Genomic DNA, 25849 nt, shown 5'->3' on the forward strand with positions numbered 1-25849 from the left:
AGTCCCTTTTCTATCCACACTAATGTGCTGACTGCTTCTTTTCTGTGGTCATAGAGGTAGAAGAATATCTTGAAATACACAATGGATAAGGTGTTACAAGAAGTAATCTTTCAGCAGTTGCATGATCCTCTCATCATTTTCTGGTTGTACTGCTTAGAATCAATTTAAATCTCCTGTAGGGTACGAGGACCAGTAGGTAATTCGCACAGCTAAAATTCCTTTGCTATAGCACCATAATAAAACTAGCACACCAGTTGGTATGTTTTATTTCCAGTTGTGTTAATCTTTGAAACTGGTAGGGAAAATAGGTTTCTTGTTCTTGGAATGAAGATCTGTGAGCTTTTAAGCTTTTTCCCATTGACCACAGCGAAGTGGCTTTTTCTTTTACACAACACACTCAAAGTCCTGACAGAACAGGGTTGTATCTGTCATTCTGTGTTTCTTTTCATCTCTGTACAATTCTAACAGTCTGGTTAGTTACATGGGAATTGAGAGGAAGGTTTTATCTTGATCCCGAGTACATAACCTGGTAATTTGGGGAACCGTTTTTAAAAATAAAGCAATATAATGGTTATGCTATTTGAATGAAACATTTACTATCAAAGCTTTGTTTCTGTTCAGTCAATATCGTTACCAGGGAACCACTAATTACTGTGTATCATGTTAAAGGGGGCCCTGACAAATCCATGCAAATCATATGATTTATTATTCATAAATCCCCAATCCCCAGAGAGACGTTGCTCTTGCACTTACACTAATTGAGTACTTATGTTCATTGATCCAGTCCATATAGCACCTTTGGTCTATATGGCAGCCTTTATTAGAGGGTTGGAAACTGTTTTTAAACATCCCTCGCAGTTGATGGCACTGTCCTGTTCCCGAAATCTGCTTGCTTGGCCCTTCATAATCCTTCAGCAGCCAGTTCTGCCCAAATCAGCACTGTTAGTGTCTGTCTCCCCCTGGCTGTAGAGGTACAAAGCCTGCATGGCACAGCACTGCCTTTTTGGGGTGGGATCGCAGCTAATTGATCTTACTAGTAAGCCAGTTGTTCTACAACAGCTTTATAGTATACTGGCTTGTATTGGTACTTACGTGCATTTGTCTCAGTGGCTGCTCCCAAAAACAGCTCACTTGTAAGAATTAGACAACATAGGTGTTTATTTTTGTCTGCACAGACAAAATTTTTTTGTTGTTGTATATTTTTCTATGTGTAAACAGTAGATCTTTTTTTTTTAATCTCATAATACAGTGGTTGCCAAGAGTTATAAATACCCAATTCTGATAGTTGATGTGTTCTTGTTTGTGAATAATCAGCATACCAGTCAAGGAGATGGAATCCTGTTCAAATTCCATATGCTGAACTGAAAAAAAAAATTATGTTTCAGTATAATACTTTGTGCTGGATCCTCATTACCTATTTTGCCAATAATTTTAGCATAGTTTTATAATGTAGTATAATTGTAATTGCTATATAGAAGAATGGCATCACTTAATTCTATCAAAACTGTCGAAAGATAGATGAATGACAAATTAATAATTTACCATCTTTGCATAATACTGTAGCACAGAATACCAGAAGGATTGATGGCAGAAGAGGTTAACAAATTTTAACGGCTCCCATTAGCTTTTCATTGTCATATGTTTGCGGTGCTGACTGAAATAAGCTTTGTAGGAGATCTCAGTCTAGGGAACTAATTACTCGTGCCGATTGCCATGCTGATGAATAGACCCTCATTGTATTATTCCCCTGAAGACGAGGAGCAGTCTGTGATTCACGACTGCATCCTGGCTGATATTTGATAATAATTTTAACAGATAAATGTAGGAAGGCAGAATGATGAAGTGCCTATCCATGCTCTATGACTATCAAAGGCATGCACATAGCCAGCTGTGTTTTGCCTTTTTTCTATAATCACCAGTGGAGAATTTTAAGGTAGTAATCGACCTTTGAATAAACTCGTGTCTTCCTGAGTTTTATAATTTTTGTTTGGTTAATTATTCCAAAATAATTGAATTTTTATAATCAAAGCATTCCAATTTTAGCATGATTATAACACACACGAAGTGTGAAAATAAGATACTGGGGCATTTGATTCCAATACTTCAGTATTTTTCTGAAAGTAAGAAATCTGGAAGATGAAGAATAACACTACCTTTTCTTTTATGTTGGAAAAAGGCATCGAATTTCCATGACAATAGATGCAAAGACCTCCTTCATTTTTATAAGACTATTTTTACTCACAATTTTTAATGTCTACAAATTGTGTTTGAGAGTAGAGTTATGCAAATGATTCTGGCTTTTGTTACCGTGTTTGTTGGAAACCTTAATTTACCTTAAATAAAACTGATTTCTGCCTTTAGACCTCAGAATTAAGAATGTAGATAGCAAGTATTTTTAACATTGATCTCTAAATTAGTTGTGGCTATTCATTTATCAGTGTTGACAGGTATACTTTCTGTTAGCTGCTCCTGGACCAGAAATGGAATATATATGCATTCATCTATTGTTTTAATACTAGCAATGTTAACAAACAAAATCCGTGTTTTTGAATTTGGGCTTACAGGTTTTCAGGCTACCATGACTATTCTATGCTCCAAGCATTTTCCGTTTGCTTATTTGCTGTACCTGAAATTGGTGGGTTTTTGTGTATTCTCTGGGCTAAAATATTGTTTTACTGTGGCATTCGTTCATGATCATCTAACAAGATAGTAACTGGCACTTATATATGACCATATTAAAAAGATCTACGTATATGTGCGGCATACAATGGAAAATAATTAATTTGATATAACCTTTTCTAGATGTAATATTTTAAAGTATGCCTTCAATATAGCAATTATTACACATCATAACATGTAGTTTTTAATTAAATGTAAAAACACAACTACATAAACCAGAAATCCAATCTGATTTGCTCGAAAATAGATTGCTGTTTCACTCTCCTGGAATGGTTTATTTAAAAACAGTAAATGGAAAAGAAATGCATTTTCTTCTGTTGTTCTAAGCCTCAGGGGCTAAATGTAATGAATATTTTAAGAGATTATTTTAATTAAATTCCTGCACATCTAAACAGAGTAATATTTTATTATCACATACATAACCATGTAACTGAGGTATTCATTAAAGTTAACACTTTCTGGACCAAGAATTCATGGTATGATTTACTGACCTTGTGCAAAAAGGCACAAATTAGGAAGAAAAATGAAGGGGGACAGACTTTGATTAATATAGGTAATGCTATACCATATTTATAATAGCCTTTTCCCTATTCTGGTTTATAAATGCAGTCACTGAGAAAGGTGCCCTGCTGAGGCTGAAATGAGGCTGAAATCGGAGCACATGCCACTAGAGTGTGGGGAAACTGATCACACTGTCAGCAATTCATTTCAAAATGATGTATTTAGTGCTCATTTCACCTTCCAAGAAAAAAGGGAAAGGAGTTCCTTAGACTGGAAGGTGATATTGTTATTTTCAAGGACATACCTAAGTAAAAGATTGCAGAAAGGGGGGAGGTTAGGAAAAAAAAGGCAAAAGCAGCGCAAACAAGGAGAGCTTTATGCAGAAATTCAGTGCTACCATGCTGTTTGATAATTGCTAACATATGTGGCTCCTCTGTTTCATTGTAGTCGTCCTCGTGAGTTCTGGCGCCTTGACTACTGGGAAGATGACTTGCGGCGCCGGCGACGATTTGTGCGTAACCCCTTTGGATCGACACATCCTGAAGCGACACTAAAAGCAGCTGGAGAACATGGTCAGTGTAAAATCTGCTTCTTGCCAAAAGCAGCAGGTTACAGTACGTGGCAGTAAAGACTAGACCTTCATTCTTATAAGGTGCTAGAAAATTGTCCCAAATACCAAAGGGTTTTGTCATTACATTTCAGATGCATTCAATACAAAGATAAACTGACCGTTACTTTGCATAAGCAATGTTAGTATTTGTTAAGCTTCTTCGTTGCATCTTAGTTGAGCTGATGCATTGTGCGTTCTTTGCATACAATAATTACAAATGTAGTTCTCACTATGCAGAAGAAAAGTGGATGCAATTTTGCCATTAATCCCTGGACACACTTTCTTGTGGTAAATTACCTATTTATGCTTTAGTAACTTCAGGATAAGATCTTTCCTGATCAGAAATGCACAGCAATTATTTCAGTTAGCCTTAGCACATCTCTGCCTATCGTTAGAGATGCATGAAGAGGAAAGTAACATTTCTGAAGCTGAACTGTACTCAGACCTTTACTTATGTTTAATTCCTCAAGTTTTTCTGCAATAATTTCATATTGAAGAAATAATAACAAACACTGAAATGTATTGTTCCAGCAGCAAGTGGTAATGATGACTTCTACTGGGTGATTTTAAAAAAGGAAATTGCATTTCTTGCAGTTGTTTACCCCATTTTCTTATCAGGGATCACTCAGCTACAGTCTGTTCTAAAGGAATGTATTTACGAAACTGATACAATAATCAGTTTGAGAATTCTATAATAAACCAAACAAACAACTACCCACAGCTAGTGAACTCTGGGTCTTAGTCTAGAATTTTGTCTTTTCGATCTAACCAAGATACATTGATAACATAGAAAAATCTTTCTTATATTTAAAACAATTTGCTTATAATTAAAGCTGAGTACCCTTTATCTTAACAGTACATATCATGGAATACAGTAATTTAAATGTCTGTAATTTTTTTTCTTCTTTACTCTATGAATTGCTGCATACGTATATGCATGCACACATGCACACATATTATATGTGGAGTCATAAACTTTGTGCTAATTTAAAATTATTAAGACTGTTGTATGAATATAGAACATCACTGTCATAAAGTTAGTTTCCATCAGGCATTTTAACCTTTGCGCTTAGCCTTAAAGAGCCATTTCTGGAAGAAAATGTCTACAATATGTCAGCTGATATAATGCCAAATGTGACATCAGTCCACTAAAATAAATGACCATACAGAGAATAGTCAATAAAGTGATCTGAAAGCGGTGTTCATAGAGCCCTACATCTTTTACCATAGAAAAAGGAACAAGATGTAGAATTAATTAATGCACTTTTTGCTTTGGGGCTTGTTGTTCTTAATACTATGTGGTGTTTTTACGCCATGGACTTTAAGGGCACAAGGTTTCTTTCGGTTTAATGCTCCACGGATAAACAACTGCCCCCTTTAATGTTATGTTTGCTTTAAATTAAAAAGATCTTGTCAAAGTTTTATGCATTCTACTCATATTTTTGTATTTAATCTTTAGATTGTTTATTAAAATACTGAAAAATACCTTTATTTTACTGCAAAGTATCTAGCCCTCATATCTATATTTGTGTAACTAATTCTTTCATAAGTAAACACACGCTAATACAATTATTTCTTTCATATGTGATATAATATAATGTTTTCATTAATCCATGCTAAATTTCAAGGGCTGTGGCTCGTGCTTAGTTTGTAATTGACAGGAGTACAAATTTTGTCAGTACAAAAAAAAGAGTGAATAAAAGTAGCACTGTTTTTTAGATAGTTAATACGCATATCTGGTAAGTAACCCTGGTAATTTAAATAGAGCTAATTGTTTTCTGTCTGTCTTTCTGTTCTGAATGTGATATCTTTAGCAGACTTGTACTATATTTAATTACTTGATGTTGTTTTATTCTGAATTTAGTAGCATACTGCATTTGTTACCTGTTGCCACTCCGTTTCTTTATTTGCCCAGTGAATATTCCAGTTTACCATGTCATTATTTAATGTGCTTTCTGAAAATATAGATAATAGCTATCTATATAACTTAAGTGTGAATATGTATGCAACTGTCTTGTTCCAAGACCTTCCGCTGGCAAGATGTAAAATAAGTGGCCAAAATACAAATTGAAGTTCAACTGGAAACTAGTGTACTGGATAGGAATACAAAGGTTGTTGGGGGTTTTTTATCTTTTTGTTTGGGGTTTTTGGTGTGGTAAATGGTTTGTATGTTTGTTTGTTTATTTTCATTAAGTCTCAGAAGGTACAGTTGTCAGAAGGGTAAACTGGAGTGGTCACTTGATTGATATCTTTCTGAATTGTGTTTATAAACTTACACTATTAGCCAATTTTAGGTCAGAAAATCCAATTCTTTTCAGATTTTTGGGACCAGACTTTCAGGCCCTGTTTTCGTGGTGTAGATATCCTTAGAATTTGCATAATATTTACCCAGTATTTTATGATTTGTTATCAATAATCTATCATTAATTATTCTATTTCAATAAATTTTACATCTCTCTGGAGCAAAGTATTTTGAAATAATGAATAAAAGGTTCCCTACTGCCTATTTAAGCTTTTCTCAAAACAAACAAGAGCAAACCCAAAACCTGAAATTGGGCATAAGGGATTTTGCCAAAAGAGAGATGGGGGAAAATAATGCATAAATAATGGGAAAGTATTATTGCAGCAACCATGCTTGGAGGCATGGATTTTAGCACACTTCTCATTAGTAGATGTACATTTTCAACTGCTTGGTGTCTTTCAAATACAACCAGACGTATTCTCCACCCCAGAGAGCTCACAGTCTAGGAAAAGATCACAATTTGCAACTGTGAAAATTATTCACAAACCATTGGGAAGCCTAGGTATTGTTCAGTGAAACCCGGAGAGAACAACAGCAACAATCAGCTCTGTTGCAGACTAGTTATGTGTCTTAGTAGAAAGAACCAATCTTTTCCAAGGATTGATTTGATTTGAAGGAGAACCTCTGGTGCAGAGGTGGCAGAATAAATACCTGAAGACTAATGTTCTCTGTTCAGACAATCAATACCAGCCCCATGACTATACTTCTGGCTACCTTCTAGTTAAAAACAAATTTTTTAATTCTGACAATTTAATTGCCATTCCCAAGTTCACATTAACTTGCTTGGGAAAAAAAGGCTTTAGGTAATTTTTCAAAGAGGGAAGGAGAAAAAAAGAAAAAAATCCTTTCAAAATGGCTATTTATAAAAGTCAGTCTTGTAGTGTATTGTGGGGTAAGGAAAGAGAAGAGAAGTGAAGGTTGTTTGGTAGGAAGAGTTTGGAATGGGAAGAATTAATTCTTTTCTGCTTACCCTTTCACTCATTGTTTAGAAATTAAACCAAAATAGGTGTGCAAATGCAAAAAATTAATTCTTTTAACCTGTTGGTATTTTTAGATTGAACCCCAAATACAGTATTTTGTGAGAGAATCTTTAGGTGCTAGAAAATACCTTATTGAGCTTTTTAACAAGTGTTTGTTGCTTTATATTGATGTCTGCTAAAAACTTGTGGAGAGGGGGATTAAAATAGTCTGTAGCATTTCCATCAAGGCAATAGGTGGAGTTCAGAGCTTTATGACTGGGAGGGACTAGCAGCTGATCACCTACAGTATTACAATCAAGTGGTTGGTTTCCTTTGCCTCCGCTCAAGGGATGAAAAAGAAGTCTTAAAAATAATATTTTAAAAATCTGATGTGAAAGTGGTCAATTTTTCCATTGTTATCTTTTTAAACAAAGAGTAAGACTAGAGGGAGGCTTCTGGGAACCCGTTTTTAAAAAACAAATAGTAAGGATATTTTGATCTTTTTTAACATTTTCTCTGAAGTGCTTTTCCTGATATGTTTACCAGACATTAAAAAAAAGTAATAATGTCTTCTGTATCACGCTTTCTGCTACTTTATTTTTCAAATGGCTTTTAAAAATTGTATTTTGCATATAATGTAAACAGTTGAAAATAATTCATCTTTCTATGAATGTGTTAAGCTTGTTCAGCAATGTAAGCTAAACTATTATTTTTACACCCAAGCGTGTTGGAGATTTAACTGGGATAAATAAGACGCTGCAGATGCTGAGATCTGTTTGCAAAAAGCTGCTTGAAGAAACTGGATCTTACAGAGCAGTCCAGAAAGGATTGCATGGAATTACAGTAACAAATTATAATAACGAAATTGCTGTGCTGTATAAATACTCTGCCACCAGGCTGTTATGTCCTGTGCAATACACAGGCCATGCGTTGAAGTCTTTATCTTGAAAAGGGGTATGCAGCATTGGAGTCAGAAGCTCCAGACACACCAAGAGTAGGCAGTCCTGGGAGAGAGCAGATGACAGAGCAGAGTTTGGGACCTGAAATAGGAAATCCAATGTAATACACACATGAGCATACGTAGGAACTGAATAAGTCACACAATGTCACGCTCTGTCGTATCTCTAATCAGTAAATATAGAAAAAGAACGAGACTATGGCCTACCTACAGAAGTGCATTTGTCTGCAGAAAATAGGTGGGTCCGTGTGGAATATATTTAGTCCTATACAGATACTCATGTGAGCCGTGGGTGTGTTGGTTTCAAGTGCAGTGCTTTAGTTAAGTCAGTACAGAAAAAGATTCTGGTTCAGTGTAATGCCTTACTGCTTTCCAGTAGCTCGTATCTGCTGATGTGAATGGGCTCTGCATCTTCCTGTGCCCATGTGTATACACGTTTCATGCATGTCAGGAAGTGTGGGTAACGTTGTATGCAAAGAGACAGCAAAGGTTTGCAAAAATGGACTAAAATAACTTGTAGTCTAAAACCTTTTGTTGAAAAATCAGTTACGCAAGATGTCTGTTTTTTGAATCGGTATAGTATCATTAATTGGGGAAAGAAAGAAAACCTGAATAAGTGACAAAGACCAGATAGGGGGTGTATATTTCTGTTGCCCAGACACCGTTAGCTTGGAAGTTGCTGTGCCCATTTTGTTTATTCTTAATGGTAGATGAGAGGAAAGACTGAAGGACATACTAGTATTTTGGACAAGTTGTGCTAAGTATGATCTTGGCTCTCAATTCAGTCTTAAATCACAATAGGTAGAAGTCTAGTTTGAAATAGCATCTTCAGTGTAACACAGATAAGGGAGGAAAAATGGCAGGTATGTACAGGTGGGCTTTTTTAAACAACAAATACAGTTTGCCTGTATTAAAAAAAAAAAAAAAACAAACAACCAACAAACTCTTTGACTTTATCCCTGGCATGGTTTTATTCTATTTTACATTTTTTGATCTCATAGAGAATGCTGGTAGGCCACTGAGTAACAGTGCATGTGGTGTATATTAGTGTACTGTTGGTAATTTTACTGCTGCTAACTTAAAATCCTCAAGGGGGAGTTAATTACAGGAAAACCTTTCTAAACATCAGCTGCATATTTTCCATGACAAGAAGGTTTTCAGCTCACGTTGAACAACTCCAGAATCTGAGTTATCATTATTTACAAGAGCACATTTTAGAAGAAAGTAAAATTTGTGTTTGTACAATGCAGTTAAAGCTTTACAATAATGTATTTTTAAAGGCTTTTGTACAAGTGGTAGTTTACTGGTAGGGGAGAAAGGACCGTGCATAAACTGCATTTTATTTTGTATAGCAAATTAAACTTCCTTTTCTTTGTGGGTTTGTTTGGTTGGTTGTTTTTGTTTTTCCAGGGTGGTGGTGATTGAATTTTTCATAAGCTTCAGGCCTAAACCAAAACCAGGGTATTTGGTGGTTTGGGGTTGTTTTGTTTGTTTGGTTGGTTTCTTTTTGTAGTTTTCACTTAATTGAAAAGTTTATTATTTGCAATTTATGTGCATATATTTACTTAAACAATTTAAATTCTACATTGCCACTGGGGAATTGCTGCCTTCTCTAAATGTTTGCAGATTAACATATTTTTAAAGTAAGCCAGTGGAACTCCAAGTGTGGCAGCAGTCAGGGAAAGCCGTGAGCCACGCAGTGAACTTGGTTGGTCCTGATGTGTTTGGTGGAGGTTTTTCAAACACGGCTGTGCCACGTCTGCTTCTTAAGAAACAGTATTTTTATTTTCAACTTCAGAAACTTGGAGGGGTTGGAATTGGATGATTTTTAAGGTCCTTCCCAACCCAAACTATTCTATGAATCTATGAAAAGCTCAAATAGCACAACACACACACTGGGTTTTTTTGGCTTTTACCACACCAAGCGGTAACTTAGGTGTGGAGCGAGTGATCGCCTCTTTCCCCCCCCCTTTCCTGCTGCTTTGAGCCTGTGTAGGGGGAGCAGCTCCCGACAGCATCGCGGTGCGGGATGGCGCTCGGTGCGGGATGGGAGCGCTCCGGGCTCGGCAGCGGCGCCTCTGCCTGCGCGCTCACCCCGTGTGCCGGGAAACCTGCCTGCTGCCCAAACGAGCTGCTCCTTTATTTCTCTTCCATCCCGAAAGTTCAGAAGAATGCCCCTTGTAAGGGCCGGGTACCGTTTTGTTGTGCTTCCTGCAAGCAGGTGCACGCTTTTCTCCGCCGCCAACCGCGGATGATGGTCTCAAAGGTCTTTTCCAACCTAGCGATTATTGCCCCCCACCCCCCACCCCCCCCCGGCTTCCTTGCGAGGCGGGATGTGTTGCTCCCAAAACCTACACACCATTCCCCGGCTGACCGCCTCGCTCCCGGGAGCGGCGGGGATGCAGCTCCAGCCGTGCCGCAGGGCGCCCCTGCGCCTCCCCGCACTCCCGAGGAGCTCGTTCCACCCTCGCTGCCCTGCCCGGGGTGCCGAGGATCCACCATTGTCCCTCCGAGCCCCCCCGGGACCCTCTCCGCCTCCCCAGGCGCTGCGGGAAGCACCGGTCTCGGCGCTGCCCCGGCTCTCCCGCTGCTCCGGTCCTGCAGCCGCCGGGAAGAGCTCGTGTTCGCTGGGGCAAACCGGTGCTTGGACCCTGGGTAAGAGAGTCACATTAACACTGCTTCCAGATGGAGAGAGAAGTCAACTTCCCAAGGAAGGGAATCTGTTGTATCCTTCCCCCCCCTCTGTCATAAGCAGAGTTCAACACTGCAGAGCCTCTGGATAATTCTGAGCAAGCTTAATAGGATTAAAACTAGATGTGTCCTAACGTTAGAGGATTAAGACAGGTACATTCTCATGGACAGTCCTGAACAGTTTTCTTCCTGAACTTTCATTTAAAAAAAAAATAAATAAAGATTACATCTCTGTCACTGTTGCCTCTGAGACCTGACAGACAGTGATGTGTCTCTTTTTCATTTCAGCTCCTGATGAGGATATACTTGTGAAAGGGAAGCAGTCCATCAAGAGTCAAGTTTTAGGAAATCAGAACTCAGAAAGTGAGATTCTCTTGGAAGGCGATGATGATATCATGTCATTCATTGAGGAAAGAGAAGTGGAGAACTTAACAGGTAACTTCTGTAATTTTCCCCTCAGCTTCTTTTCTATTTAAATAAATTCCCATCTCTCCTGCTCTGCAGTGAATCATATTGTGGGATACACGCTGATAAATTGCTCCTTTCCATAGTTGGGTCATTAAGATAATTTTCTGCACGCCTCAGATGCTAAAGGTTTACATGAGAAGAGTTGTGCATTTTCTTTCTCTGGCTTTTACACCCTTCTTATTTCCACAGTAGATGTCTATGTTCTAGGAAACTTTCCTTATACAAAGTAGCTCAAAGTAGAGAAAGGAAAGCTCTTCCTTTCTTTACCTGGTTCCACTCTTCAAATCATTAGACCCAGTGGACAGTTAGGCAAGTTGTCTCTATTTAAAGGCTTTGGAGAGTTTTAATTTTTTCCTGAGTTTATAAAATTGTACATATTGGTTGTTCACTTGGGTTTCAAGGATCTGTACACTGACTGGATTTAACTGCTTTAAACCCTCTGTCATTCCCGTTTAAGTCCCTTCTCCACAGACCATAGTCTAATTCACTTCACTTCTGTGTTCTGAAGAAGAAATAGTACCTTAGATCTTTGAACTTTATTAATTTTACTCAGTTTCCACGCAACCTTTGCTGATGTTGCAATCTGAGTGGAGTGTGTCCATTTCCATACAGTTCAAAATGTAAAAACAGAGTAACCTCCTTGGTTCAGGGACCAGGAATTATAAAGTCTCTATTGTTATTTAAGGAACGTGGGTTTTACAGGGAAAATGTAAACTTCACTGTGCTCTTCTTTCTCAATTGGTTTCCCATGTACATTTGCTTCAGGGAAAAATGTAATTTCTTGGATATTTACGGTTCACTGAGAAGCCAGTTGTATAATCTTATGTTGATAAGTATCATACATATGATAATTCAATTACATTACTGGAAGTGATTATTTATTGGCAGTTTGCTTATCCCTGAACTGCATTCCACTCTTCATTGTTTTTAAAAGCAAAGTTAGAAGTGCAACATAATGGAAAAATTAAAACCTGTGTAGGAAGAGTGAAGTAATTAAAGTAACAGGAGAATAATGCAATGGCATTTTCTGTATGTGAATCTTTTTTCCCCCCCTTCCTACCATGAGCTTCCTTCTCAGCAGCCTTCTCTGTGTTTCGTTCTCTTTTATTATTCATTCATTGGTTCGAGTAATACATTCATACTGTAATAGAGGTGAAAGAGGAGTTTAATTATATAATCTTGACAATGGCAATAGGATTAAGAAGTAATCCTCACTAATAAAGTGGTGTGGGTTAGAAATGAAGTGGAAATTGTCAGGGGTCTTCCACGGGACCTGGACTGCCCCAGCTTCTGCAGCTGTCTGCTTGCCCTGTAATTGAATGTCTGCGAGTGATTGAAAAAATGTTATTTCTCTTCTGGATTACATGCTAATGTACAGAGGGCAAAGGGAGACAGCAAAAGAACACATAGCTGCTTATTTCATCCATTTGTGGGGGTGAGCTTTGGGAAATCATGGCAGTTCCGCAGCTATCTCATGCCCATCTGCAAACACAATGTATTTGTACGCTGGGAATAGAGGGCAAAGCTGCTCTGATCTCAGCAGAGCATCTCTTCTTTTGTCCTAGTGGCACACATTGAGATTGATGTGAGATTAAGGACCATCACCCTCCTAACAATCGATGGAAATGACAATTCATCTGAATTTTTTGTCAGTTATTCTCACGTTGATTACCTGAACGTGTGTAGCTCATTTATAGATGCTTTATTAAAACAAAATTGTCTGTCACTTTCATATCTTCCACTGTTTTACAAAAGTCAGATAATAACATAGCCAAGTAACTTCATTTCCTTACCTCTTAATCAGCCAGATGACAAACCTAACCTGTTTTCTTTCTGTGTGCTTTAGTTTATATAATAGGTTCTGCATTGTCAGATCTATGCTGAACCTATTGTTTTCATTTGTCCCTGTGATAAGCCCTGTGGAGATGTGATTATTCCAATAAAAATTCATTCAGTTGGAAACCAACCCTCCAGCTGTTTACTCCCACAGTCCCTGAGCTACACTAACACTGTATGGAATCCTTGAACAATATTTAAGGTGGAATCAAAAGCATCTTTAAAACATTTTACTTTAGGCTCCGTAACATTGTGTAACCTTAACAATAGGTTTCTAGCATCCATGAGGGAACACTTTACAGTTGGACAACTTTGAGCCTTGACTGCTATGTTCATCCTTGTGGAAAGCAGCAAAACTCTCCTGTACCTAAAGAACATGTCTGAAAGTAAGATTTCAAGTGTTCACGTGTGCACTCTCTATATTGCCTATAACAAAAGGTATGCAACTCCCAAAATTTCTCGAAAAGAAAATGTATCTGACTAAAAACTATATACTGCCATGCTAAAGCCAGCTCTGGCATGTATAATGTATGCATCGGTTTGCAATTGTAGCTGCTTCAATGTCTGGCAGCACAGACACACTGTAAATCTATTACATATGCTTTTTTCCAGGATAAAAAGAGTTTCACTTTTTACGGAAGAGCTATGCTTGAAAAAGGCTGGAAAAACAAATAATTTGCACTCATGCTCTTTTCTGTTCTGAATATTTTTGGCATTTTCACTCTTTGGCAGGTCCAGTTGCCCTGAGCACACCAGCTCAGCTTGTGGCACCCTCAGTAGTAGTGAAAGGCACCCTTTCCATCACTCCTTCTGAGCTCTACTTTGAGGTGGATGAAGAAGATCCCAGTTTTAAGAAAATCGACCCGAAGGTAAGAGATCATTGACCCTGAGCTCTGAGAGATGATGACAAATTACCCAAGACCTTTAATTCTTCATTCGACTTCCTTTACCTCTATTGGTTCACTGTGTTCCTGCTTTAGTAAGTTTGCGACTAAGCATGTATGTTACTGAACTTCACATAGGTGATACCTCCTTTCCTTCTCCTTTTTCTCCCCCTCTCACAATTCGCCCCTACTTGAATGTTAATTAGCTAGCTGTGAATAAAACTGCAGGGAGGTGTCTTAAATAAAGACATCTTGAATCACAGGCCTGTGTGAATACTGGAAAGTTCAATGAGGCTTTTAGCCCAAATGCTCTGTTTTACTTCCGTATTTTTATATAATGCCAGTGTAACCTAGCTCCAAACTTCCTACACTCCTAAGTTTGCAATGCTTCTGTACCATATTATTCTACAACAGATTTTACAGGATCTGTTATTATTTATTGTGCCTAAGCAGGAAACGTAATTGCCCTCTTAAAGTAAGTTTCTGAAATGACTTGCTAATTTCCACAAACTTTATTTGCTCCGAGCTACTTCATTACTAGTGTTTTGTTTAAAATTAGTAGCCTTCAGTAAAAATCCCATTTCAAACAGGCAGCATATTGTGCGATTAGCTTAATAAGTTGAACTCGAACGTTTTCTACAGTATTACAGACACACTTCAAAAGTATGACATGACTGGTAAATATTCCCACATCCTAACTTAAGCACAGTGATGGCTCTTGTGGTTTTGTGTTTTTTTTTTTTTTAAATATCTGCTTAATATTAAAGAAGGTAATAATTTATTTGTGAAGGGGGAAAAAGTCACTGGAAAAAGTAGTGGTTTTCTGCTTGTCTATAGAGAGTACCTTGTGTGTTAAGCACCAGTTCAGTTCTTTGTTCTATTGAGCAAATTGCTCATCTGTATTAAAAATGGCATCAGTGGGTCTGAAAGCTGGGATTATCAAATCCTGTCAAGGAATAAATTTATTTTGAAAAGCAAAGCTCTCAGATCCTTAGAACTAGAATTCAATATAAGCAGTTAACTAGAATTTTGATTTTTGTGTGATACCATAAACGCGATTTAACTTTTCTTTTGATCCTGAAGTATTTTTGAAATATTTCTGAGACTATTTCAAGTATGAGATAGCTTACAATTTTGATAGGCTTCCTCCTTCCATAGTGTTTTTTAAAGCATTTGATGGTCAAAAAGATGTACGTATAAAATGTAAAGACAGTTTGATATGTTACTGTATTGCATTTTCCATCTAAAATGTTCTGCTTCGTGTTGCATTAGCACGAGAAAAGTCTTACAGCTCTCCATTATTCTGCAATTTTGTTTTCCCTGTTTAGCACATAGGGCATTTTGAGCTCGATCACTAATTCTTACCATTCCTGTTACATGTTTTATGGGGACATTGACATAAAACATATATTCAGCTTTCTTTCTTTTCTCCTGTTTTCCAGTATTTGATAGTGGTTGTTTTCTTAACTGAATAGGCATTCTGGTCTGATTTGACTGCACTTTGAATTCTGTATCCGAGAGATTTTATTTGGGCTCCTATAGAAGGAGGAGTTCGTTACGTTTTATTTGTGATGCTACTTTAGCTGGAGGTCTTAAAGGGGAGGGAAAAAAGACCTTTTGTGATGCCTCTTGTGAGAGGGGGGGTGTGGGTGTTAAAATCAAATCAGAATATTTTTATTTTAAAAACACGGTAAGCTTACAAAGCAGCTTTCTCTCAAGCCTCCTGGCCCCACCCTCTGCCCGAGTTGCTGTACCTGGAGAGCGGCGACGGGAGGAAATGCTCCTTGGGAGAAAAAAAAATGCTTATCGACTGTTTAATTAATGAGGGTTCATCTGTTTGATAAATTTAAGTTCCTTGTATATTTACTTAAACTACTGAAAAGAAAACATTGTGACAAGTTGCTGAAGAAAAACCTGCCGCAGAGATAGCATCAGCAGCGATAAGATCAGAGTTAGTGCTTTCGCCCCCCGGGCTGCTTTCGGAGGGAAAGGGGAGCTTCGCGGGCTTTAGACCCAGTTCTCCAGGTGAGCCAGCATCTCACCGCTGGGGAAAAGAGCTCTGATGACTCCACAGGGAACTTGCGAGCCACGGCCGGGCTTTGCTGCTCGGGGCTGGGGAACCTGGGGATCGAGTCCCCGCCGGCGGCGCCGCTGCTCGCCTGCAAAGGCATTTCTCAGGCTGCTGCCGGACTCGTTCATTTCGTTTTTAACTTAAAAGACAAAAGCGATTTAGGTTCGAATGGCTATTTTCTTTACGGATCCGTCTACAAATAAACGGGAAGTCCTTCGGGGGCAAGAACTTAACAATTTTTTTTTACCCCGTCCAAAAGGACGCGAAAACTTGCTCGAAATGCCCCGAGCCGGCTTTGAATCTTTCGGGCACAGAACGCTGAGGTTTTTAAAGCTTAGAAATGCGTTCCCGTTGAAACTCCTGCAGATATTTCTAAGCCGCCCTGAGCAGATTGAGGAGGAAATCGCGACAGCGCGAAATGCGAGGGATCGGGCAGAGACGGGATGGGGCAGCATGGGGGGCTCCCTTTACGGGTGGTGATTTTATGTCCTCTCCTTTGCTATCCCGGGAAAGCAAATGTTTAAAAAAAATATCGACCGGTTGCCCTAAAGCGCCATTAATTATTGGGGGTAGATCTATACTTGCTTCGTGTCAAAGTCAAACGGGGAGAGAGCGCGTTCGCCCTGGGAAGCGAACAGCGATGAATTCTTAAAACTAAATGCAAGTGTTTGAGATTCACCGGGGAAGAAAATAAAAGGAAAGAAAAGTAGAAGGGGGAAAAAAAATCTAGGTGACGACCGTCGGGTAGGAAACGGCATGCTTTCATTGTGCCTAAATTCTGGCGAGCTGCTGTGTGACGGTCCATATATCCCCAGGATTTAGAGGGGAAGCTTAAAGTCACAGACATACAGCAGATGTTGTCACATGCTGAACTATAGAATAGAGACGATTTTTTTTTTTTCTTAGAGGCACCGTTTTTCTAGAAACTAAAGGGAAGTTTAGAAAACGTCAGTGAATATGCCAGGCTAGGGCTTCGGGTATATATCGCGTTTAGATTATCTTTACATCTCGTGTTTCCGTTTCTTCTAAAAATTTTACTTGTGAGGTTCAGAAGGAACCTACTTGCCTGAATTTAAGAACCATTCACGAGAAATCAGCGTAAAGTTAAAGTAATATTTTTATTACTATTTGCAACAAGTCAGTTGTGGGGCACATAATCTGACCTTGGCACCGAAATACATTTAACACCAGTAAAACTTTTTTTAAAGGGAAATTTGTACATATAGTTAAATAATTTTTTTTCACTTGGTGACAACATTCAGGCAAAACGAGAGAGAGTAAGAAAAGGGCTATACATGGATTGGAAAAAATGTACCTTTCGAGTTTCGTTTCAAGGTCGCAAAAGTCCGATTCGCTTCTCTTTTTGTGACTTTTTAAAAATTCACATTGGAGGCCATGGGATGGGGAGGGGGGGAGAGAGGCTCTTCCGTGCGAGGCGGTGAGAGTTTTTATGCCGGGAAAACCGTCTGCAAGTTTTTAAAACGCCGAGCCGCAGGTGGGCGAGGGTGGCGGGGCGCGTTTCTTTCGCCTCCTCTTTCCGTCGTCGTTCGCGTTAAATAAAATTAAAAGAAAAAGTTTTGTTGTTTTACGGAGAGCGAGGTTCTTTTTTTTTTTCTTTTTTTTTTTTTTTTCCCGCGCAGGGGGGTGGGGGGGTGTTAACCCTATAGCTTGTCGAGGCTTTTGGGATTGGTGAGGATTTCTCTGGCTAGCCTCCAGGTCTGTTTGGCAGCGCTCTCCAGGGCCGAGTGGGGTTTGCCCTGAAAGAGGTCGAGGTTGGGCAGGAAATAGTGGGGGCAGCGCCGGCACTGCAGGCAGGAGATGAGCTGCAGGAGGATGCCGTTCAGGCGGTCTCCCAGGCACGCCTCGTCCCAGTCGGTCTCCCTCGGATGCTTCTCGCACTCGTAGAGCAGCAGAGTCTTCATGTGGTAGTTGTTGAGGGGCTGCCCGGGCAGCTCCAAGTGCCGGTCGCGAAGCGTCTTGAGCACCGAGAGGCACTTGTTCCTGCAGCCGCCCATCAGCAGCCGGTTCTCGGCCTCGCCAAACTGCAGCACCCAGGCGTCGCTCTCGGCCGAGCTCTGCTTGCCCGTCAGCGAGTAGCACTCCTTGGAGAGCAGGTTGAAGCCCTCGGCTTTCACCTCGGCCACCCGGTTGGGGCCGGGCCAGGGGATGTGCGGCATGGGCCACTGCGCCGCGCTGCGGGGCCAGATCCCCGTGCACTTGAAGGCGGGCGTGATCTGCACCACGTAGCGCTCGCGGATGCGGAGCTTCACCTCGCTCGTGTCCGCGATCATCTTCACCACGTCCCGGTAGCTGCACTTGTCCACGGCCTGGGCCACCAGCGTTTGGAAGCGGGAGCGGATCTTGCGGGCGGACAGGTATCCCGAGGCGGTGATGAACTCCACCCAGAGGGACATGCTACGCTTGCGGCCGTCGCTCAGCTTCAGCACGGCGCAGCCCGGCAGGGAGCCGTCGTCCACGAAGTTGAAGACCCCCATCTGGTTGAGGTAGAGCACCACCTCGAACTCGGTGGGCGAGATCACCTCCAGCCCTTCGTAGCGGGCGTCGATCTCGCTCAGGGAGCTGATGAAGCGCGGCTCCTGCACCTCCACCTCCTTCAGCACGTCCGACACCACCTTGCACACCTCGCGGATGGTCTTGGCGATGGCAGCCTTGCGAGCCTGGCAGCGCTCCGTGTAGTATTTGTTGAGCTGGTAGACCAGCTTGGCCTGGGCGGCGATCATGTTGGGGCACAGGTCCGGGCTGTACACCGGGCTCTCGCAGTACGTTGAGGGATCCAATGCTTTAGCGGTGGCTGCAGCTTTGCGGAGGGCACCGGCCAAATCGCGGACCCCCACCCCCTCCGGGAAGAAGGCGGCAGGGAAAAAGAATTAAAAACGACAAAATAAAAAAAATCGGGGAGACGACGAAGCGCTAAGGAGCGAAAGCCCCGGCGAGGAGTGCGAGGCGCGGGCAGCCCCCGCGGGCTCCCGGAGCGCAGAGTTTTGGGTGGCTGTGGGAACAGGGAGGTCTTTGCTGCCCGCCCCCCCGAGCAGCGGCAAAAATTCCCTCTCAGTAGTTCATGGAAAAAAAGAAAAAAACAAACCCCAACAAACAAAACCAACGGAAAACCCAAACAAAACTTCCCCCGGACTCGCAGAAGGTCCCCGCAGAAAAGCCGAAGTTTACAACCGCACACGATACGAGAGAAGAATGCGAGCAACGCCCGGAGCGGAAGAGTGAACTCTGTGTCTGTCTGTCTGCCTCGCTCTCTCTCAGTCCGTGGCACCGCCAGAGATGTGCATGAGTTTGGCTGCCGCTCTCAGACTGTCTGGGGGTGTTGTTGATCTCCCTTTTCCTGCTGGAGGCGTTGTCTGAACCCGGCTTTCTCTCTCTCTAGCTTTACGCGCAGACGTGTGCACTTGGTCTGTGAGCTCTCATTCCTGTCCTGCAGCTCTACACGGGTTGTTTGGAGCGAGAGAGATTATATATATAGGTTGGTTGTTGTTTGTTTGGGTTGCTGTTTTTTTTTGTCTTTGACTGTGTTTTATCCTGAGCGGGAGGAGGGCGTAGCTGCTGTGCCGGGGACGGCTTCTCCTCCCCCTCCCCACCCCTGGAAGGACGCGCCGAGGCTCTCACTTTCGGCGCGTCTCCGCCGCGTGCCCGTGTCTCTCTGTGTCTCGGGCGCTGCCACCGGGCCCTGTAGTTTATGAATGGGGACGGGGCGCGGGCGGGGGGCGGGGCGCCGCCTCCTGCAATCGCCGCCAAGCTGTCAGCGCCGCGGCCAATCGCGGCGGCCGCGGGGGCGCGCGCGCTCCGGGCCTCGCCGACTGCGCCCCCCACACCCCCCTCCGCCTCCTCCGCGGCGGCGGCGGGGAAGGGGCGCTGGGGCCGAGAGGCGTTAGAGCAGGGCTGGGTGGGGGGGAAGAGAGGTACTGGTGCTGCGATTGACCGGTGTTAAGACAGGGTCGGGGGGGGGGGGGGGGGTAGTGGTGGTGATGCTGCTGCTTCTGGTGGTGCTGGGGTTGACCAGCGTTAAAACAGGACTGGGAGAGAGGTGCTGCTGGTGGTGGTGCTGGGGTTGACCAGTGTTAAAACGGGGCTGGGGGAAAGGTGCTGGTGCTGCTAGTAGTGCTGGTGCTTCTGGTGGTGCTGGGGTTGACCAGCGTTAAAACAGGACTGGGAGAGAGCTGCTGGTGGTGCTGGTGCTGGGGTTGACCGGCTTTAGAACAGAGCCAGGGGAGAGGTGCTGGTGGTGGTGCTGCTGCTGGGGTTGACAGGCTTTAAAACAGGGTCGAGGTGGAGGAGGTGGTGCTGGTGGTGATGCTGATGCTGCTGGGGTTGACCAGCGTTAAAACAGGGCTGGGGGAGAGGTGCTGATGGTGATGCTGGTGCTGGTGCCGGTGGCGTTGTCAAGCATTAAAAGAGGGTTGAGGTCGTGGGGTTGACCAGCGTTAAAACAGGGTCGAGGGAGAGATGGTGGTGCTAGTGGTGATGCTGGTGCTGGTGGGGTTGACTGGTGCTAAAACAGGGCTGGAGAAGAGGTGCTGGTGGGTCGGTGCTGGGGTTGACCGGCATTAAAACAGGGCTGGGGGTGGTGGTGCTGCTGCTGACAGGTGTTAGAACAGGGCCAAGGAATGGTGGTGCTGCTGGTGGTGCTGCTGGTGGTGCTGGGGTTGACTGGCATTAAAACAGGGTCGGAGGAAAGCTGGTGATGGGGGTTGTGGTGATGATGGGGGGGGGCGGGGGTGGTTAGGGAGGGTTACGAACTTCCTACGACCCAGCACGGGGTGGGAAAAAAGCTTCAACTTCGCCGTGTTGGCCGGGTGAAGGGGAAGGAAGGTGGCTCCGTGCGCTTGCTGCGAGGAGACGCGGCGGTGGTGCCGTTGTGTGAGGGTACCGGGGGAGGAGAGGGGGGAGGCGTACCGGGGCTTCACCGCAGGCATAAATCTCCTGTCGGTAACGCTGGGCTGCAGCGGTGAAAGCGAGACCGTCGCTGGAGCAGAATCGCACACCTTGTTTTACTGCCCTCAGTCACGTTAATTTAGATAAATCTCGTGCCGTAAAGTTCTGCTCATCCTCCTAAAGCGTTAGGATTGAGTTATTCGAGAAGGAAACGATATTTTATGCAAGTTTATATTAATAAGAATATTGAACGATTTGGACGTAAAACTGTAGCTGCGTCCTGCCAGTTCGGAGGGAGCAGCTCGGGCTGCTGTCACCCCCTGGCAGGACCTGCTGCGAAACAAAAAGCGTTTCTCTCTAAGCTTCCACGATGGTGCGTGTTAGACTTGTCCCTCCCCGGGTCGCTGTGGCCGTGGGAGCCCGCCCGGATCCGTTCCCACGCCATGCGCTCTTCCTTGCGCATCCCGGGCTTGCCCGGCGCTCGGGCTCGCGGCTTCTTGTTCCTTTTCCTCCTTTTCGCTGCAGCTGCCTGATTTTAATAAAGAAACTCTCGCCGTCTGTTTTCCCGTGTGCGTTTAAATTAAAAACATGTTTTGTGCCGACCGTGCGCTCTGGAAGAAGTAAGTACGGGCGCGCCCGGCGCCGGTGGGACTCCGTGCTCCCCCAGGAGGGGACCGGCTCGGTGTTCCCGAGGGATGCTCTGCTCCCGGGGATGTGCGGCGCTGCCAGGTGTCCCCGGCGGGATGGAGACCAGCCCGGGGAAGGGTACAAGGAGAGCAGCTTCCGAGGAGTGGAAGAGAAGGGAGCAGCTTTCGAGTAGTAGGGGAGAAAGGAGCAGCTTCCAAGAGGTGGGGGAGAGGCTGCGGCGAGGGGGAGAGCGAAAGCGCTGGCAGCGCTGCTCTCACGGGCTCGAGGCGTCCCGGGGATGCTAGGGATGGACCGGGACTCTCCGACTCGGGGCGCTGGGGACCTGTCCCCCCTGCCTTGGACCCCCTCGAGGTGTTCAGAGACCCCTTTCGGTGCGACCCGGGGTGGGCTTGCGCTTGGCCGGGCTCGGCTGGTCCTTAGGGCTCGGCGTCCCCTGCGCACGCCCCGCAGAAGCTCCCGGCTCTCGGAGCGCACCGGGGCGCTCGGGCCGCGGCTGATGCTTCTTCCCGGTCCCACCAGGGGTTCTGCACATCCTCCCCGCTCCGAGGAGGGAAGGCTCCTGGCGGGTTCGCTTCCAGCAGGGAGAGGGCAGCCCAGGGATGCGCGGAGGAGATGCCGGAGCCGTCGGGCGCGGGGAGGGGACGTGCTTTCGTGTTTTCTGGGTAAAAAAGGAGCGAACGATTTCCCCCTCCCACCAGCCCTCGGGGTAAAGTGAGTAATGATGGAGCGTTACTAGTGTTCCGATTTAAAACAATTCATTACCAATTTTCCTGTCTGAGGTTAAAACTCTACTAAATAATAAATCAGCTAAACAAAAGCCGACTTTAATTTATTGCCCCCCCGCTAATTAGAAACATCATTTGAGCAATAAACTTAAACACTTCCAGCAAATAATGCACGTGAAGCCCTTCTCTCCCGTGCCTGGGCGTTACTGCATTAAGACCGGCTTCATCTGGGGCGGAATTTGCTCTCGCGGGGATGAATAATTGAAGGGGGGAACAGGATCCGAGGAGGCTATAATTGAAGAGCCCTTGTCACCTCTGCTTTTATGTATGTTAGCGTCGAAGTCCATCAGCGGCTCCTCGATGGTGTATAAAACGAAGTGGCAGCCCCTCCAGCAGCGGGAGATACTGTATTCCATTAAAAAGACCGTGTGCCTGTGCGTGCCGCGGAAAGGGAAACTCTCAGGGCTAAAAAGCCACTTGAAGTCTTCAGACCGATTGATCTGTATTCTCTCATTATAATCCGTCTCATCATACTTGAGTTAATGAGGCAGGGGCGGGGGGTGATCTGATGGTCCTTGACAAATTCATTAGGGAGGCTGCGGGACATTTTATTTGACTGTTAAACATCGTGTTTGTTTGGTTTAAGAAGTGCCAACATCAGCATGCCGCTGCCTGGAGCAAGAGCGTTTTGTTAGCAGGGGCTTCTGTAAAAAGATACTGGGAAGGGGACTCGGTGTGCGGAGAAGGCTCGCTCCTGCCTTGGCTCCTCCTGCCTCCTCCCTCCTGGTCCCGCAGGGAGCTCGGGCTGCTGGAAATCCAGGCGGGTGTACTTGGTATTTTCTTCTATTTTCTTCAACGAAGCGCTGCTGTTAAATGTGCAAAGGCTATTTTCATTTATTTCTCTTAGAGAAAGTGCTGTGCATTTTTATTAGACCTTAGAAAACGACGGAAGAAAACTGGAAAACAACTCGTAATTTTAGCCAGATGTGCGCAAGTTTCTTATTGTGTTATGAGATGTAGCATACTTGCATTTGCTTACCTAACCAGCTTATCAGTGGCACACGTTACGTATTTCAGAGCTGCTTCTTTTCTGAATGGTGTATTTTAAAGTTCCTATCACATGCTACAAGGTGTAATTTTGAAGGTAAATCAAAGTTTAATCAAATTGATTTGAGGCTATGAAAGGATTTCTGCCAAATCTGTCCTTTTTCTCTCCCTCTCCACACACTGAGAGGAGAAGGCAAAGTGAATGTACAAACAGGTGCCCCTAAAAGGGTTAAGAAGTATTTTTATGAATAGCGTATGAAATAAGTCTGTGTATGCGTGTGCTTTGTTGTGACAGTTTTGTAGATGAGACCCAGCTAGTGTTCTATTATTTCTTAGTAGTTTATTTCTTCTCTGTCCTTTCATTTAAGGGAAAGGGGTTTGCGGAAAACAGAATAATTAATCTGCTTCTGGAACCTTACATTGTAATATTTTTTTCCTGGAGATCAGCCTTAAGATATTCTCAGCTTTAAGTGCTTTGTAGGACTCTGCTTCCATTTATAGAAGAACAGTATGGGAAAAGAGCTAGTGCCCTTTGCCTGTCATTTTCATACATTCCTGCACTGCTGATGGAGCTTGAACTGCTGCAGGGAATGTATAGATTTGAAAAGAAATGATTCAGTAATGCATGTTGTGTTTCTCCACAGCAAAACTGGGTTAGTTACAGTAAATGCTGCTGTGGGTTTGACATATAAAATTCTGTTTACATCCAATAGTGTACAGTGTGTACCTTTTCTTCAAAGTCATGTCTCCGCATTACTATCTGCTGATCTGTTCTAAGGACTGTGTTTATGAAGTTCATTGATAGTTGACACTGTGGAAGAAGAGATGGTTTCATTTCTATACAGTCATTAATGCACCTCATCAGTTAAGAGTGTAGCATAAATCTTGTGCCTTTTTTCCATGAAGATCGAATGGTATGGTATTTAAATAATTTATACATGTTTCTAAGTCTTCCCTTGCTTTTGTTTCTGCAGTGGGAAAAGGGAGGTTTCCAACTACTTTTTCAAGTATTTTATTTTTGCTTTCCTAGTCAGTCTTAAAAATCGAACGTTTTCATATTCTGTTTAACCCTGAGCAACCTACGACTGAAGGTGTTCTGTAGTACTTTGAATCTTGTATTAAAGATAGTGGTCTTTCTTTTCTCACGATGACTAATGGTGACTCCTTTTAGCTGTGAGATTGTTTTGGATACTAAATACTATTTTGTAAGTTTGCCCTTAGTAAGTTGTCGATTAGGGGAAATCAGACATGGACTAGAAAAGACTGTTTCTAGTGCTTTTGTAGCATTCTCTTCTTGTTAAAGCTTCTTGTGGGCCTTTTGTTTTGTTTGCAGGCAGTTGGAGTGGGTGCACGCTATTTTATCCAGCAGAAATAACCCAATTAGTGTGTGTTGGCTAGTCGTTATTTACAATATTAATTAAATTAATAACATAATTTTTTAAAATTATAAGAGCATGTAACGTGACAAGATTTTGTCAACTTGTCTTCCAGCTGAATGCAATAACGCTTTTTCACTTGAGAAAAATGTGAGGTGGGTTACATAATGCCTTGTCTGGTTCTTAAAAATGCTGTGATGCTAAATCAGCACTTTGTGAAGATATTCTAAGCAACGTCAAAGTTCTGGAAATTAAAAAAATGTAGCAGTTTGTAGGCACTTGGCCATAACTTTACTTTTTATCAGGAGCTGCGTGATGTTTGCTATGTGTATTGTCTTCGATGTTCACATATCTGTGCATATGTGTAAGTAATCATGCCAACAAACAATAGCCTGCGTTGATTTTTTGATTAGATGATTATTTTAAGGATCAAAAACTTTATGCAGTTAGCCAAAATGAAGCATATTTATAAGTTAGCCTAGAATTCTCTAAACTATACCCTTTTAAAATGTCAGTTTCTAGTCCCAGAAGTGAAAGCTTCTCATTTCTATGCTTACGTTTTTAAAAGTACTTTCTGAAATACCACTTGTAGCAGTGTGAAATCCTCTGCCCCTCACCAACTGCTGTACAGGTTACAGCCTTTCAGTGCGTCTCTATGAGTGCAATTTATAAAGGGAAAGGTTGTTGTGGGAGGAGGGAAGAGAGAGAAGGGGCTCACTCTTCTCCATAGCACTGGTGACCAGCTTGGACTACACTGAGTAGCTCACTCGCTCTCTTCTCCCCGTATTTTAAGATGATTTTGTTTTGACATCGGATCCAGTTGAAACGGCATGCAAGTTTTATTCAATTTGTTTTTTTAATAAAAAAGTTTACTGTTTGAACAGTCTTCTAATTCTTCCCTCATTCAACTGTAATACAGTTTAAATACACAGAGCCCTCTACTTTTCTGCGTATTATACTTCACGTATTAAACTTTCATCCTTTCAAAGTACTATGCTGACATAAAAGTAGTACATTACAAGTTATGAAATCAATGCAGGGGTTTTGTTGCTACTTCTAATGAAAGAATCAAACCATAGCTGTTCCTATTTTGTATCTTGCTGTGCATATTTCAGAGTAACAACTTCATGATGATGATGCTTTCTTTTTAGTTTTCCTATGAAATAGGTAAAACCTATGTGCAAAACAGGGT

At 42.8% G+C, this 25849-nt stretch overlaps 2 protein-coding genes across 6 annotated transcripts in view; one reads left to right on the forward strand and one right to left on the reverse strand.

The window, feature by feature from the left end:
* LRBA (LPS responsive beige-like anchor protein) overlaps nt 1–25849 on the forward strand; it is a 410166-nt gene that overhangs the window by 212250 nt on the left and 172067 nt on the right. For all 5 annotated transcript variants that reach the window (XM_054064662.1, XM_054064663.1, XM_054064665.1 and 2 more), the window contains 3 exons: nt 3628–3752; nt 10989–11135; nt 13737–13873. In XM_054064662.1, coding sequence (XP_053920637.1) covers nt 3628–3752; nt 10989–11135; nt 13737–13873 — 409 coding nt within the window. The remainder of the gene's footprint in view (nt 1–3627; nt 3753–10988; nt 11136–13736; nt 13874–25849) is intronic.
* Nucleotides 17112–19777, reverse strand: MAB21L2 (mab-21 like 2). The gene has a single exon (XM_009559535.2). The coding sequence runs from the start codon at nt 18698–18700 to the stop codon at nt 17621–17623; it is 1080 nt and encodes a 359-aa protein (XP_009557830.1). The 5' UTR covers nt 18701–19777; the 3' UTR covers nt 17112–17620.

Source organism: Cuculus canorus, chromosome 4, assembly GCF_017976375.1.
Source record: "Cuculus canorus isolate bCucCan1 chromosome 4, bCucCan1.pri, whole genome shotgun sequence".
Classification (NCBI taxonomy): Eukaryota; Metazoa; Chordata; class Aves; order Cuculiformes; family Cuculidae; genus Cuculus; species Cuculus canorus.

What these genes read in the sequence shown, in the direction of transcription:
- MAB21L2 (XM_009559535.2), bottom strand. Translation starts at nt 18,700, where the DNA reads ATGATCGCCGCCCAGGCCAAGCTGGTCTACCAGCTCAACAAATACTAC.